General features: G+C 37.5%; 1 protein-coding gene across 20 annotated transcripts in view; it reads left to right on the top strand.

The window, feature by feature from the left end:
- Positions 1 to 17,395, top strand: part of 4E-T (eIF4E-Transporter) — a 191,698-nt gene that overhangs the window by 62,144 nt on the left and 112,159 nt on the right. For all 20 annotated transcript variants that reach the window (XM_017611856.1, XM_017611872.1, XM_017611857.1 and 17 more), the window contains 2 exons: positions 7,314 to 8,389; positions 8,453 to 8,690. In XM_017611856.1, the coding sequence (XP_017467345.1) occupies positions 7,314 to 8,389; positions 8,453 to 8,690 (1,314 nt within the window). The remainder of the gene's footprint in view (positions 1 to 7,313; positions 8,390 to 8,452; positions 8,691 to 17,395) is intronic.

Here is a 17,395-nt window from a genome sequence, read left to right on the forward strand (position 1 = left end):
CGTCACGCTGGCTGATCCAAAACACATTTTTGCGAATTTCTCGGAAACCGAGTGTGCACCGAAATTAATTTTGGTGGCCCTAAACTGCACCTAAATTGCACCTAATTCCTGAATAATATTTACCAGTGTTCGAGGAAAATTAGTGGGTGGGTCAGCTAGCGTGACGTCACGCTGGCTGACCCATATATTTTTGCAATTTTCTCGGAAACCGAGTGAGCACTTAAATTAATTTTGGAGGCCCTAAATTGCACCTAATTCCTGAGTAATTTTTATCATTTTTTGGAGAAGTGGGTCAGCTAGCGTGACGGACGTCATTTTTTCCTAAAAATTAAAGCTACAATTTTTTTCTTTCCACAACAAAATTACAACAAAAAAGCTACAATCAATTCCGTTGTAACCTAGTGGGTGGGTCAGCTAGCGAGACGTCACGCTGGCTGACCCAAAACACATTTTTGCGAATTTCTCGGAATCCGAGTGTGCACCGAAATTAATTTTGGTGGGCCTAAACTGCACCTAATTCCTGAATAATATTTACCAGTGTTCGAGGAAAATTATTATTTTTGCAATTTTCTCGGAAACCGAGTGAGCACTTAAATTAATTTTGGAGGCCCTAAATTGCACCTAAATTGCACCTAATTCCTGAGTAATTTTTATAATTTTTTGGAGAAGTGGGTCAGCTAGCGTGACGGACGTGAAAAAATGGTAGTTATGTAGTGCTAACTTTACTCCATGCACCTAGACGATAGGATTGAGATTTTGATAAGGTTATAACGGCATTAATTGCAGCTTTATTGTTGTAAATTTGCTGTGGAAAGAAAAAAATTGTAGCTTTCGTTTTTTATGAAAAATGGTATGTAGTGCCAACTTGACACCATACACCTAGTCGATAGAATTGAGATACCCAATATGTTAGTTACCATTCCATCATTTGTAGCTTTTGACTTTAAAATTTGTCGTGAAAAGAAAAAAAATTGTAGCATTTGTTTTTCTGGAAAAAATTGAGTTGACCGTTTTTCGAACAAAATTTAGTATAATTTAGTGCTAACTTGACACCGTGCACCATTGACGACTGAATTGAGACATTGAAAAGGTTACAATGGAATTAATTGAAGCTTTTTTGTTATAAATTTGTTGTGGAAAGAAACAATTTATTATTATTATTTATTATTTATTTAAAGAAGGGGTTGTATCTGTAAGACTTTTTTGTCTTTTATAGTACATCAACTGGTTGGTAGTTACACAAAATTTAATTTCTTAACATTACGCTGCGTAAACTTAAAACTAAGAGTTCGGCAAATTGAAAAAATTAATATATATATATTTATTTAAAATACTTAATACTAAATCATCAGATAAAAAGAGAATAAAAAGAAAAAGAAAAAAAAAAATAGAAATAAATTAATTTTATAAAATTAAAATTAAATCTTACTGCTAAACATTATAAATTAAAAGTCGTCGTTTTTATTAAATACACAATTGGAACACAGAAATTTGATTAATTAGGAGAACAGAGAATTTGTAGCTATCGTTTTTAAGAAAATATGGTATGTAGTGCTAACTTGACACCATACACCTAGTCGATAGAATAGAGATATTGAAAATGTTATAACGGTATTAATTGTAGGTTTTTTGGTGTAAATTTGTTGTGGAAAGAAAAAATTTGTAGCTTTCGTTTTTTAAGAAAAAATGGTACAATCCGCATATCCGCCATCCGCAAAAGCATGCATTCCTGAAAACTGACAAACACGAAAAATGTCACTGATAAATAAGCTAAATAAAAGAGGCCCTAAAATTGACCCTTGGGGAACTCCTGATGTAAGCTTTTTAAGTTTCGAGGTATTTGTACCAACGCTAACGCGTTGATGTCTGCCCGCAAGATAGCTCTCCAAAAGCTTTAATGAGTTTTCATCAAACCTATTTTGAAAAATCGAGTAGACAAAGCAAAGTTAGCTGATTTTTGTCAAACGGCAACCTTATATCGTCAAGAACTTTGAGCATGGCCGCTGAGCAACTATGTTTTGCCCTAAACCCCGATTGAAAATGAGAAATAAGATTGTGTTTATGAACATACACGCTAATTTGCTCAGCTAGTAATGACTCAAAAACCTTAGAAATTGCTGGAAAAATGCTAATAGGCCGAAAATTACTAGGATCACTAGCAGATGATTTCTGTGCGGCCGGTCGCACAAACGCAGTTTTACACACGTCAGGGAAACAATAAGATGTAATGCAATGGTTAATAACATGCGTAAGAGTACTAATGATATAGGGCAAGACAATCGTAATAAATTGTATAGGCAGTCAGTTCTCTCCAAAACGTAATATTCAAAACACATCTAATGATATCTCATTCAGAGACTGGGACAAATTTAAACAAGGGACCTGCGAATTTAGCAGCGGTAAGAGGAACAAATTGAACTTGATGGGCAACAGAAGGACATTTTATAAAAGTACTATTTAAGACATCAACGTTTAACTTACACTCAGATATACTACGCGCACGTACACGAAGATTTTTAATATTACGCCACAAAACAAAGGATCAGAGTTAGTGGTCTAATTTTGAGGTAAAAAACTTTAGCTTTTCCATTCTGATTGTATATGTAACCTTATTTCTTGCATTTTAAATAATAACCAATTCTGTTTAGAGGGATTTCTTTTCCATGCCGTGTGCCATTTATTTCTGGCTTTTAGGACTGTTTGTATCTTTTCGTTACACCACGGATAAGACGTCGACATATTTTTACTAACACGGACAGGAACATACAAATTAAAAGCATTAAATAGTTGACCATTATGGAAACTTAGCTTGTCATTAACACTAACAAGACGCCAACAATCACTCCAGTCTATACATGAGATATGTAAAAACAGAGAGTCAGTATTCAATCATTTATAGTTAGGTTTCGAAATTTGAGACTTTGGTATCGATACTGAGTACTCATTCTGGCATCGAGTTCATGGTATCGATACTCTAGAAGTATCAGGGAAAAAGTATCGATACTACTCAGTATCGGACTCATTAAAATACGTTTTTTGAGATACTAAAATAATTTTATTCTTCAATCGTATATCTAGTTATTTCCTGAAATTAAAACAATAAAAATTTAAAATATTTCATTGTTGCAGAACTTACTTTCACGTTGGAAGTAATTTTAACGATAAATGTACATGCATACATACATATATATATATATATATATAAACTTTCACAAATTTCAAATTTTATTAAGAAATTTTTGTAAACTCTTTGGGTATGCGTTTTTGTAGCCTATTAAATTTTAGTATAATAATGTGTATGTTTGAATTAAAAGTTAACGGTAGTAGGCTACACGTAAAGTTGAATAGGTTAGAAAACTGTATACCCAAAAAGTTTCTAAAAATTCTGCATTTTCGTGAACTTTGTGTAAAGTTTTATGGCCTTATTCATACAAAATATAAAAGGTTTATAAACCTACCTTATTTTTTTTATGAATAAGGCTATTAAACTTTCACTTCTTTGGTTTATGTTATGCAACAGACTGCACGAAATTTCAGTTTATCTTAAGTGATGGACAAAATTGAATGATAGTAATCCATATAAGCAAAGAAAATTGAGTTGCCAATGGAATACAAAATTTAAAAAGTGTGTTTTTTAAAAAGTATTCGATACTACGAGTACTTTGCAAAGTATCGAGTAAAATCACCAAATAAGGTATCGAGTATTAGAGTACAAATTTTTATACCCTCAGTATCGATGCTTACTCAATATCGATAGTATCGTTCGAACCCTATTTATAGTCCCTAAACATAAAAGTATTACTGCTACTAGGACGCTCAAAATCAATATCAACAGCACAAAATATAAGATCATGGTCTGAAATGAACGATAACTTGTCAAAATTTAACTATAGTTGGGTCAAAAACATTGAAATAGTCAAGTAGGCTCGGGTTAGAGTTATTCTCAAACCGAGTACGTACCGTCGTACTAACAAAAGAGAGATCAACTCCGTCTATAGCATCAGTAAGATTAGATGAATCACGAGAAAGCAGATTCATGTTGGAATTCCCACATATTATTATATTCATGTAATCTACGATCGAAGACGACAGAACTTTGAAAAAAGATGACAGACAATTAGACCTACGTGGGCTGTATACATAGGAAACTAAAACTTTTGCAGACGAGTTGAACAATTCAACAAAATTCAACGCCACTTCCTCTAGATTTACATACAAGCCTAGCATTTAAATGGCTCTTGTAATATATAGCCACACCTTCACCCCTTCTCCCTAACCGGTCATTTCGGATCAGATTATAATTTCTCAAACTATAGCTTACGTCACTTACATCATTAAGAAACCGAGTTTCAGAAACACAAATTACATTAATGGATGAACATTCAAAAACATATCTAACAACATCAATTTTAACAGAGTTAAGGCTTCATGCATTGAAATGAACTGATGGACTCAACATTATGACGTCTACATAAAACATTTAACATCGCTAGACTACAAACATTCTAATTATTTTTAACAGCCATAAATTAGAACAAACAACATACAGGCAACCAAACAAAAGCAAGTTAGAGAGATTTCTAAAAAGAGAATTGAACTTTACGAAAACTAAAGAGACCATCAACATATTACAGATACAAAATTCATAAAACAACATAAAAATTACTAAACTAAAGCTAGACATCCGATCAAGCATCGCAGAAACTCTGAAGTTCAGGCTGATTCTCAATTTTCTTCGCCGCAAGCTCTTTCTTTTCGAGATATTTGGGGTTACAAAAAATTCTGTATCTGACATTTGACCCTTGGTAACTCCTGCAGTTTTCGTTTGCCATCAAAAAAAGTTGTACCGTTATACTTGCTTCAAATACCTCTATCGGCAGCGCTGGTCAAAATTTGTCGCCCCGGTTATCGTAATCCTGCCACCATTCCAACCTTTTAGACGTCTCCGAATCAATGTAAGTGTATAAATATACATTTGTATATGCAGATCAAACTATGGGTACGGTTTAGTTATTTGTATAATTGGGTTGTTGTATCCAAACGCGTGACCCGACAACACAGAAAGGAGAATTCTACTTGTAAGGGTTATAATTCCTACCCTAAGCAGAAGGAAGTTCTACCCAAAAATACTGTGGTCAGATTAATGTTTTTCTTTTATGAATTTAACTAACAGAAGAAAACAATATGCTTAGGTGCGTCTGCTTACACCAGGCGCCTAAATACATGCTTTGTACTGCTGCATGTGCAAAAATTTCCTTTATGCAATTTATAAAATTTTTTCACATGCACTTCTCAACTGCCATGTAATTGAACTTTCTTAAGTTTTAATTAGATGGCACTTCAAATAGGGTTGCCAGATTTTGAAACGGAGAAAGGAGTACATTTATATTTTCGATAGAAAAAAAGCTGTACATGACATAAAAAAAGAGTAAAATTTTTTTTTTAATTTTTTGTGCAATTTATTGTTACAAATTACCATTAATTCGGTTCAAACAAACAAAGATATCTTAGAAATCTTTTTCAAAGCAACAATAAATGTGAAAAATAAATAACTATATGGGTTGGCTTTCCAATAGGGACGGTTGTTAAAGAGATGGTGATCGAAGGGGAGTGGACGTGGCACCTTTCCCGACTTTTTTGGAGAGGGCATGAACCGCCATTGACAAAAATGTTACCCTGACGACCTAGGGCCCTATGGTTCCCCAGGGACCCCTTAGAAAAATTGCCAAAAGTCACAATTTCCACCTGCGTCCACAGTATTTTTACGTAGAATTCGGTTTTCATTGACCGCCCTTATAGGAAAGCTTCCCCAACTAAAAAACTAAAAAGTACTCTTCCTTCCTGAATGTATGGCAATTTTTTTTGATTTAAGCCTTATAATTAATTTAATATTTTTCCGATTTTTATACCCGAGCGCCCTGCACCTAAGGCCATGCTTACACCTTTTCACTATCACACTTAACTTTGCTTACTAAGTAGTGTTTGTTACAATATGAATGGCAAAGTACAGTGCGTAAAATAATAAATAATAACTGCCGCACAGGTTTTTTGAAAAATAAAGGGGTTCTTTATAGATTTTGTTTTTTTTGTTAACTTTGTAAATATTTTACTTTAATTTTATTAATTGGTTTTAAAATTTTAATCCTGATTTGCGTTTACCAGATTTGGGAGATAAGTACATGCGGCACGAACCTCTTTATCAGGTGTATTTTTTTCTTAGATTTTGTATAAAAAGAAGAACAAAAAACTTGTATAGGGTTGGTCGAATGAATGCCCTCCTAGTCACCAGTTTCGAGTCTTTTCGATTGCTGAGTAATAGGCCTTATGTTGGACAAAAGACGGAGTATAAAGGACCCAAATAGGGGAAATTAGCCTATGGTTACAGAAGATATGTTATAAAGTAACGGACGAAGACTTGCGCTTTTCTCCCAAACCCCCTGGTAAACCCAAATGAAGGTCAAATTTAAAGACTATACAATAACTACTTTTTTTACTTGCGCTTTTCTCTCAAAGTGTTTACCGCCGGTAAACCCAAATGAAGGTTGAAATTTAAAAACAAATTATTAAAATTGAAGTAAAATCTGTGGATAATTTATATAAAAAAAAAAAAAATGCAACAGATATTATTTTACACCCTGTATATGATAAAATATTAATAGCTGGAAAAAGGAGTACAAAAGAAGTGCAAAGCTAATAAAGGAGTACATTTCCAGATATTTTTTTGGGAGTACAAGGAAGTACATTGCAATAAAAAGGAGTACGTTTACTCCCAAAAGCAGTACGTCTGGCAACCCTAACTTCAAAGGATGCTCGGCCTAGTCTGATGTATCCTACGGACACTGCTTCCGGAGTCTTTTGCGGACTCTGCATGACTTACAATCATGCAGAGGTGGTATTAGTTGATTACCATTGGCCACAGTGCCTACCCACTACTTTTTGGTCCAATAAATATATATTTTATTTTTATACAAATACATGCAAACATACTGGTCTCCCCTCTCTCTGAGTTATCCACAATACTTATATTTTGTGTTTTTCTTTTAACTTTACACAATTTCACGCGCCAGTAGCTGGTCGAATTGAGAATGGAAAAAAAACCATCGATTCCGATTTCTAGCACAGGCCAAATTGCTTCGATTTATATTCGAAAAAAGTTCAAATCGAAATCGGGAAATTCATTCGAAAACAATTTTCAGCGCATGCCTGTATTATTATTTTCTTTTAAAAAAGCTCTTATTTATTTATATATTTGTTTCCTAAACCCATAAGATGTCGTTACATGTTTTAATTTTTTATTTTAAATATTTTTTTAGCTGAACACGACCGCGATCGAGATCAAGAGCTCCAGTCAAGCAATGGCTGCTTATCTTCTCCGGTTTCGTCAGGTTCTGCGAGACACAGTCACAATAGTGTTGGCCTTGCTCATGAGCGACGAATTGGAAGCGGTCGCTTGCTCCCTCGCGACGTCAGTTGGGATTATCGTACTGCACAAGACAGAGATAAAAGTCAAATATTGAACTCGGTTACAACAATAGATAAAGAAGCAGCTTCAAATCATTTAGGGCAGACGCGAGGGGGACGGTATACTGAACGAACTAATGATCGGACTTCTGGTGGGGGTAATGGATTTACAGAACGCCGACAGTTTGATCACCGTGGCGGCGGTAATGATGATAATATACGTGATAAATATGAGCAAGGTATCAGCACAAACTCACCCAGTGCTCATAGCGGTGTAACTAGGAAAGACATATATGGACCGGAGTCGTCTTCAAGTCAGCATATTGTATCACATAACCGTAATCGGCGCAATCATCAGTATAACGAAAGGAATGAGGAGCCTGAATGGTTTAGTGGCGGTCCAACATCACAACATGATACAATTGAGCTGCGAGGATTCGAGGAAATCGACGATCATTACAATGCCGGCAACAGTCGGAATCCTGGTAATAATAAACGATCAGCTTTTTCATCATCGTCGAGAAAAATGAGTGAATGTTCGTCCTCTCGCGCAAGCAGCACAATGAATTTGTCTAGCTCGAAGTCGAAAGAACATTTGCATGGATCAGTTGACCAGGATAAAGAAGTTAATTGCACCCCAAGAATGTCTCAAAATAATTTACCAAGCAGTAATACCGAAAATGTTGATCCTCCTAACGAAGAAGAGAAAAATTCTTCATTTGAGGGTGGTGATAGCAACAATAATAGTTCTGAGATAACTCAAAGAAAAAAGACAGCCAATGAGGGATCTCTTCCTGATTTCTTATTAGAAAAAGAAGGGACAACACCAAAAGCTTCAAGTAACTCACGAATTAATACAAGAGACACCGAATTTAATTTCGACGTTTTTCTTAACCCTAATCTTGACCCACTCAAGCATTCACTCATGGTTAGCATAAATACTTAATTTTAAAGGTTTAATTTTTAGCGTTAATGAATTATTTGTTTATAGCGAGGAGATAATTCAAATGGGAACATTAATGAAATTATGGGTAGCTCTCGATTTAGTCGATGGTTTGGAAATAAAAATGGCTCCACTGACACACAATCATCGGCTGGCAGCAACAATGATAACAGCATTGCCACGGAGTCAGTTCAAGATAGAGGTGTAAATAAAGACGAAACTAATACTCTTATGGAATTTCTAAATAAACTGCCCTCATTACCGGATTCCAGTGTATCACAGAAAGGTGCGTATTAAGATTTCTTATTTATTTATTTCAATAATCGACTTTTACAAGAGCTAGTTCCGGCATAGCATTGTTTACTAAAAGAGCATATATTGGCTATTCTTTCTATGCATTGGACCGGTATGTTAATATAATAGGTTGTGGCAACACATCTTGTCCCCGGTCCAATAATCCTGTGCAACACAAACAAAATAACAAGGTTTTAGACAACGTCATGCAATGTTTTCAGCAGCTTTATGTAAAATACGACGGAAAAAATCTCTGTGTCTGAGTTTTATTTGAGAGGGTCAAAGTTTCCCCCACACACATTCTTATGGGAAATTGACGTAGGAAACCATGTGATCCTTTTTCGACACAAGATGTGTACAGCAGGTTTATGTAAAATACGACGGAAAAAATGTCTGTGTCTGAGTTTTATTTGAGAGGGTCAAAGTTTTCCCCACACACATTCTTATGGGAAATTGACGTAGGAAACCATGTGATCCTTTTTCGACACAAGATGTGTACAGCAGGTTTATGTAAAATACGACGTAGAACATTTCTGTGGGATTAATACATATAAAACGGATATAACGAATTAACATGTTTTACGTAAATAAATTCTACTTTAAGTCTTGTAAACACACCAAAGCTCAAAATTTCTCTTAAATGCCAGCAATGAGTCTAAACTGAAAATGTGCTTAGGGATTAATTTTGTACTTATTCCGAAATGGGGCTAAAATCACATTAAAGCCTATTTTAGGGGTTAGTGGCAGTGTTGCCAGAGAAAAAAATTCGTTTGGAGCTAAAACGGCCGAAAAAGAGCTACATAATACTAATAGTAGCTAAAATGAAGAGGTAATTTTTTTTAAGTAGAAAATTTATTGACGTAAGGTGGTTTTTACATTTTCTGTAATTTTAATAAAAACAACGAATTTTATAAGTTCAAGTGCTTAAAAAAAACTTTTAAGACCAAAATAAGGTGCATATATTTCGAATTCGTTATAACACTCATATGCATGCACATACTTATATAAACTAGACAATGAACTAAAAGGACTTTATAAACTGTTAAGATTTGCAATTTCAAATGGTTGAAATGACCATAAAAACTCGGTTTACGAATAATTTTTTCACAAAATTTGTCTGAAAAGTTTAACTTCCTTCTCTCCTTAGATGTAAAATTAATTTTTGAATTATTAATTATTTAATATTACTTAATTTTTCAATTAATTAACCTAGATCCATGAGTTTATGGTGAGGTCTGTATTTTCCAGTGAATACAAATGTATATTTTTCCATTAAATTTCGAAATTTGTAACTTTATCAATGCTTAAGCTTTGGCTTTCCCTTTTTACCGTGGCCGCCTGAGAAAATACACCGTCTGAGCTTATCGGAGCTCGAATTACTGTCCAGTATAGTATGTGTGCTCCCGCGCACGTTGCATACAGTAATTGACTTACCTGCACAGTTTCCATTTGCTTGCGCGCCATTTGTATTAGGAATGGAAGTTTTCTAAGTACTAATGGAAATAGAATAATATGAAGGTATCGAAAATAACCTGAGATCGCCAAAGCCAAATAAATTTTAGTCAACACTTGTACAATGAACCTACAGATTTGTAATTTTAATCAATTACCAAACACAACTAAAACTTTCTGGAGCTAAAAAGTGCTAGATAATTTTGAAAAGAGCTAAAAAAAGCTAGGAGCAAAAGCCCAATTTTCGGAGCTAAATGGAAAAATAAAGAGCTAAATCTAGCTCCAAAAGCACCAAAATGGCAACACTGGTTAGTGGGTATCGACATTTTTTTTTATAAAGGCAAAGTCTATGTTAAAAAGTATGTATATATGTAGCGATCACCCTTCCCCCTATGCCACACTATGCAGCAACACCGAAAAACACCCAACGCATAAGGCAAAAGTGATGATTTAGCTGGACAAAAATCCAAAATTGCGATGATCTTTAATATCTATGAAAATACGTATGAACATTCTTTAATGTTTGTCTAACTAAGGGGCAGTAATAGTTATGAAGCAACCTTTTGCATTCTGTTACTAGATTACCCGCAACTTGCCGAATGCATAACGTCCACACAGGCACCTCAATCAGTCATACGTGGTAGCCCTGTATTTATTATAGTATGTGTGAATGTAACTTTTTAAAATTATTTTTATATTAAATAAGAACTTTTTACAAGTCAGTTTTTATTTTTTCATTAGTTTACGCGCAATAGTTTTAAAATTGTAGTTATTTAAAAAAATTCTATAAAAGTATCTAGAAAATAGTCATTCCGTAGATGATAAAAAAGTTCCCCGGACTACCCTTATAGAAATACTATTTCTATATGTCTTTATTAACTTAAAAATTAAACAAATACAAGTTGATTTTACACACAGACAATTCTGACGTTAGCGTCGCTAGAAAATACGTTGAATGAATGAAGTTGATTTCAGTTAGTACAAACGAATGTCAAACAGCTCTGTTCGTTTACTGCGCCTTTTGATGTTGCCACTTAACTACTGCGGCAAGTGTTAGGGTTGGTCCCTACACCACCCCCTTCCAGACCTAGCACCGGAGAAATGTAAACAGGGTAACTATGTATGTTGGTGATGTATCGCTGCTAACTCGTCCCTGGGGAAGTAAGTCGGCTTAAGCATGTCAATGGACACCGTCACTTGTCTTGATCCAATCAATATTGTGTACGTCTTGGCGTACCTGTTAACTACGAGGTACGCCCCCTCGTACGGCGACTTCAATGGCTTGCGGATAGTGTCATCACGTAAAAATACGTGACTGCAGAATCTTAGATCTTTTGGCACGAGAACGGTATGCTTTTCATGCTGTGAAGTTGGCGTTGGCCTAGCAATTTCGAAATGTTGTGGCAAATCCTGCAGGAAACTCTGCTCATCTACAGGTGCGTTGTCGTCGGCCTCCAGGAAGTCGCTGGGTAACCGGATAGGTTGTTCGTAAAGCATCTATGCTACGGATACGCCCAAGCCCTCTTTCACGGCCGTTCGTAAGCCTAAAAGAACAATGGGTAGGACGTCGACCCAGTTCGCGTCTGCAGCGTGACATATGAGGGCGGCTTTCAACACTCGATGCCATCTCTCTACCAACCCATTAGCTTGAGGGTGGTAATGGGTTGTATGGATGTGTTTGACGCCTAATAGCTTGGCTAGTTGTTTAAACAACGCACCTTCGAACTGACGCCCCTGATCAGTAGTAATGTACTTTGGCGTACCAAACCGGCTTATCCAACCGTTTAAAAGCCCTCTTGCCACTGTCTCGGCGATCATGTACGCTATAGGGATAACCTCCAACCATCGTGAAAAAGGGTTGACACAGGCTAAGCAGTATGTGTATCCGCGCGAAGGGGCATACGGGCCGACGATGTCCACATTAACATGTTCAAAACGCTTCCCAGGGACCCCACCTGTCGCAAAACGTCCGGAACGTATGGACGAAGTGTCCCCGTTGAGTTATCGCAAATGATTTGTGCGCTAGTACCCGGAAACTGACTTTTGACCAGGTGTAACGAAGTGGTCTGACCATTTAACAGCCTCCTCAACTCGTCGCTTCTATTCTGCTCTTCGTACAGCTGCTACAAGTCTATCGGCGATGGTAGCGAAAACATTTCGATTCTTGATAACATGTCGGCTACAAGGTTCTCAGCTCCGCTGATGTGCCGTATATCGGACGAAAACTGGCAAATAAAATTCAATTGGCGAGTTTGCCGTAGGGATAGTTATTCCCACTCTTGATCGAGTGCATGCGTGAGCGGCTTATGATCTGTAAGTATTGCGAAAATCGTTCCTTCCATAAAATAACGGAAATGGCGCACAGATTTATGTATGGCAAGTAACTCACGGTCATATGTGCTATACCGCTTCTCGCTTGGTGTAAACTTCTGGGAGTAGAATCCCAACGGCGCCCAAACATTGTTCACCCGTTACTGAAGAACGGCACGGTCATGAGAGCGATTGTCGCGCCCTTCATCCGGAAAGCCAATAAGGCAGCCTCCGCCAATTGCCTCTTAAGATTTTCGAAAGCCTCCGTCGACTCTACTGTCCAGGCAATAATTGAGTCGCTGTAGTGGCGCTTCGATGGCGGCAGCGTGCGGTAAAAAACGTCTGTAAAAGTTGACGGCCCCTAAAAATCTCCTCAGTTCGTGGACTTCCTTCGGTTTCTTCAATGCTATGATGCCTCTTACTTTCTGAGGCAGTGGTTTAATGCCTTTGCATGAGACTAGATGGCCCAGAAACTCTACCTCCTCCCGGCCGAGTTGGCATTTTTCGCTGTTGATGATTAAGCCCTTATCTCGGTAGCGATCAAAAAGCTGCCGGAGATGTGTCTCGTGCTGCTCCGGTGACGTGGAGGCGACGGTGACATCATCGAGGTAGGGGAAAACGAACGGCAATCCCATTACTGTTTCATCAATGAAACGCTGGAACGTCTGTGCTGCGTTCCTAACTCCGAACGTCATATATTTAATTCGAAAAAGCGTCGGCTGGGTGTACAGGGATTTGGCGGTAGGTCTTCTTACAGTCAATTACGGAAAAAATAGTTTTTCCATACAAGTCCCCTCTGAAATCTTGTATATGGCGGACCGGATAATTGTCTGGCAAGGTTTTCGCATTCAACCGCCTATAATCACCGCAAGACCGTCACTTTCCATTCGCTTTCTGCACCATATGCAGTGGACTAGCCCATTGGCTCTTCGCGCGTTGGCAAACTCCTCGGTCTAATAAATACTCGAATTCTCCTTTTGCAACCGCGATCTTCTCGGGGGAGAGTCGGTGCACTTTTTGTACCACAGGGGCACCTTTCGTCTCGTTGAAATGTCGAACGGCCGTCGATGTTACGTCCGCCTTGGGTGAATCGTTGGTGAGGTCGGGGTAGCGCGCTAATATCTGCTGAAATAAACATACCCCTCTTAATGAGTTGATGCTATATGGTAGTTTCATGATTTGGCAAATCGATCCGATGCTTGTTGTTCTATCAATGATCGCCTTATTCCTCGTGTCCACCAGAATCTTGAAATGTTTTAAAAAATCAGCACCCAATATAGGGTACCCTTCGTCAGCATACATGGCTGCCGGCATCGTGTTGCATTTTCACCAAAAGTGCGGTGATACCAACAAGTGTCGTGTGCTGGTTGAGTTGCCGTCCTGCGCGAGCTGGTAGATGACGTTGTACCCGAAACTGCATTGCTGCGGTTCCGTTCATCCCTGACCTTGCTGGTATTACTGCTACGTTCGAGTCGATCGAGCCTGCTTATCAAATCCGCAATAGTAGGTGATGAATCCTCGCTGGGTACACTGACGACCTCTATGTTAACATTTGTTGTTGAAATAATAGTCATCCCAACGGTTTTACCCTCCATTCCCGCGCAGTCCGCATGACGTACGGAAACAATATTTTAAATTTTTTGCGCCGAGTCACGATAGGCAGGAGTTTGTTAAGTGTCCAGAACTAAAACTGTTCAGCTACTGAACTAAATTCATCAGCTGATTTTATGCCTTTATGAATCATTAATTCATTTATTGAGAGAGGATAGTATCGCTTTCTTAATGCTGAAAAGCGAATCAGATATATCAAATGTGCTGGGAGGAGAGTTAAAATCCGGGCATAAGCAACGGAGTGGCTCATGTAATTCAAAATTAGTTTTACAAGTTTTCAAAAATATGGGATAAAGGTGTTGATACACGGAAGGGAACATTAAGGCTAACTCCCCCAGAAGAAGCGGACTTGAAACTGCGCCTGTCAGTAATTTAACCATACAAATTGTACCAGTCATTTCCCTGCGACTGACAAGTGTAGGACGATTAATAAGTTTTAATCGGCTCGTATAAGGCGGAAGGTTATATTGAGAATCCCAACGGAAATTTCTTAAAGCAAAAAGTAGGAATTGTTTTTGAATTGATTCTATCTTGTCTGAGTAAATTTGATACCTTGGATTCCAAACCACCGAACCGTATTCTAGAATCGGTCTAACTAAACAGGGCTTTAGTGATATATGCGTCACTAAATTCTTTTGACCATCGTTTCACAAATACAAGTACACATTTAGCCTGGTTGACTGCCACATTAATGTGAAGATTAAAATTAAGTTTCGGATCCATTGTGATACCAAGGTCCACAAAATTGTAAACCTGTTCAAATTATGGTTATACATTGTATAAGAAAGTGGCTGTACAGCCCTACGCGAGAAGTACACTATTTTACGTTTTTCCAGATTTAGGGGCATACGATTTACGTAGCACCAGTTAGCCATGCTGTTTAAGTCTGCTTGTAGCAAATGCTTTTTTTTATTGATACGTACGATTTATAAAGTTTCACATCATCTGCGTACATTAAAATTTTTGAAAATTTTATATCTGTAGAAATATCGTTTATAAAATGCAAGAACAGAATCGGGCTTGGGTGGTTACCTTGCGGGACTCCTGAAGTAACATCAATGACGTCAGAAATAGTATTGTTAAACATAACCCTTTGTGATCTATCATAGAGGTATGAAGAGATCCAGCGTAGAAAATTTGGTTGAAGACCAAGAAGATCAAGTTTATAGATGAGCAAGAAGTGACATACTTTGTCAAATGTTTTACTGAAGTCGGTATATATAACATCCACATTTTTGTTTTCAGAAAACGCTTTTGAGATATAGGTTGTGAGCTCGAAGTAAATTTGTTGTAGTTGATTTACCTTTGCAAAACCCGTGTTGACAGTATGAAATGCTAGAAGAGATAGAATGCGTCAACTGATTTGTAATAATTGCTGCAAATAACTTAGGAATTGCAGAGAGCTTAGCTATGCCCCGATAGTTCTCCACCGAGGACCTGCTACCGCTTTTATGTAGCGGGGTTATGAACGATTCCTTCCATATGGTTGGAAAGATGCCTTCTTTAAGACACAACTTAAATAAGGCTGTTAACGGTTCATAGAGATAATCAGCACAATTTATAAGAAAACATGTGGGGATTTGGTCAGGACCATAACTAAAAGATTACTTTAAGGACTTCAGGTAAAGCAATACATCATCGGAACTTCAATCCGAACTCAAACTCCTTGTCTTGCTCTGTATGTATGCATGTATGTATGTTTGTTAGGGGCAAATCTTGCAATCAATTTATGATCAACTTCGCAATGACCTAGAGACTTGAAACTACATAGTTGGCTCAGAACCCAATGACAATGCAATACGAAAGAGTTAATCTGATAGGTGGCGCAGGAGTCGAGATATTTGAAGATCCCGTATTTATAGTCCGATTGGGTTCATATTTAGAACGTATATTAACTACATGAAAACGATTAACTACACTAAAAATTTTGCCGATATTTAGAAAGCTTTCTGTAAAAATTATTGATTTTACAATTAACTTATTTCTTCAAAATATGGTAAAAGCATATATTTCTGGTAGATTATGATTTTTAATCAAAAGTATAAAAATATAATACATATATGTGGGATTAGGTCCTAGTACGGTAAGACGGCAACACCGACGCTAGTCCTTCACATAGGCAGGTAACCCTACATACCGAACTTGACGAACTTAACGAACGCACGTCTAAACATGGCTGACCTATCTGCCATTGTCGAATATACATACAGCAGAGTTCATTGTCGACCGTCGCCGCCATCGTTTGCCTGCCACCGCGATTAACATAAGTTTTGCCAAACCAAAATTGTACTGCGTGTATTACATTTATAGAACTCAATAAAATATAAAGTAAATGAAAATAAAACACTCGGTATCCTACAAAGTGGTGACAGAAGTGGAGATTATCCACTAAGGGCCGGTAGAAAAACAATACTGTGTAGTGAACAAGTGCGTGCGCAAAAAATTAAACCTGCGAAGTAAGATAAACTTTTGACGGTGCAAAGAAGCGTATACAGATTGTGCGTAGTGCGTAGCTTCTGTGGAAAATTTGGAAGAAAAAACTTGGAAAGAAAAGTGCTTTTCAAATAACGGGACTTAACCGTTACAATCATCCGCTACGCAAGGACAGTTGTCGCTAAAACTTATTTTTGCGGCGTTCACAAAAACGCTACACAGTAGAAGCAGTGCTGACATTGGTCATACACACAAAGCGTTGTGCATTTGAAGCCAAATAACTAAATTCCACAAAACAGTCGATTTGGCGAATCAGTGAGATTTTGCATAAATAACTAAATTTTGCAGAGTCTGTACTTAAGCAACGGGTTTCGTGGCAAAGGCAAGGCAGCGGTAACGGTTAAATAAACGATAAAAGAACTAAAATCAGCGCTGGCGCAGTAACGCAAAGCTGAGAACTACGTTGGCAGAGCTGCGCAAACAAAGCAGCGAGAGCAGTAGCAGAAGTGTGGCGGTAGCTGTGTGACTAAGCAGAGGTGTTCGAGGGAGACGAGACAACGCGTAGTAGAAGTGCGTTGCGAAGCTGTGAATCCTACAAGGTTGCAGTGGACTTGTGCGTGACACAGTAGAGCGCAAAGTCGTTGTTGTATCCGAACTTGCTGGTGTGCAATCGGAGTTGTTGCGTGGAGCCTATTGGGTGTTGTGGTCGACGTCGTTGTCGTCATGTTGTAGCCGAACGAGCAGAGGAGTTGTAGCAGTTGTCAAGTCATACAAGCCAACAGTGGGGCAAAAGCAGAGCGCAGCTAAGTGAAAATATAATTTGACTACTAATGTTTTGTATATGTAAATTAACCTTTGGCTTATCGAATTAATTATCATTGCCATTTATTG

Source organism: Rhagoletis zephyria, unplaced genomic scaffold (assembly GCF_001687245.7).
Source record: "Rhagoletis zephyria isolate East Lansing unplaced genomic scaffold, Rhagoletis_zephyria_1.1 Rzeph_scaffold_00471, whole genome shotgun sequence".
NCBI lineage: Eukaryota > Metazoa > Arthropoda > Insecta > Diptera > Tephritidae > Rhagoletis > Rhagoletis zephyria.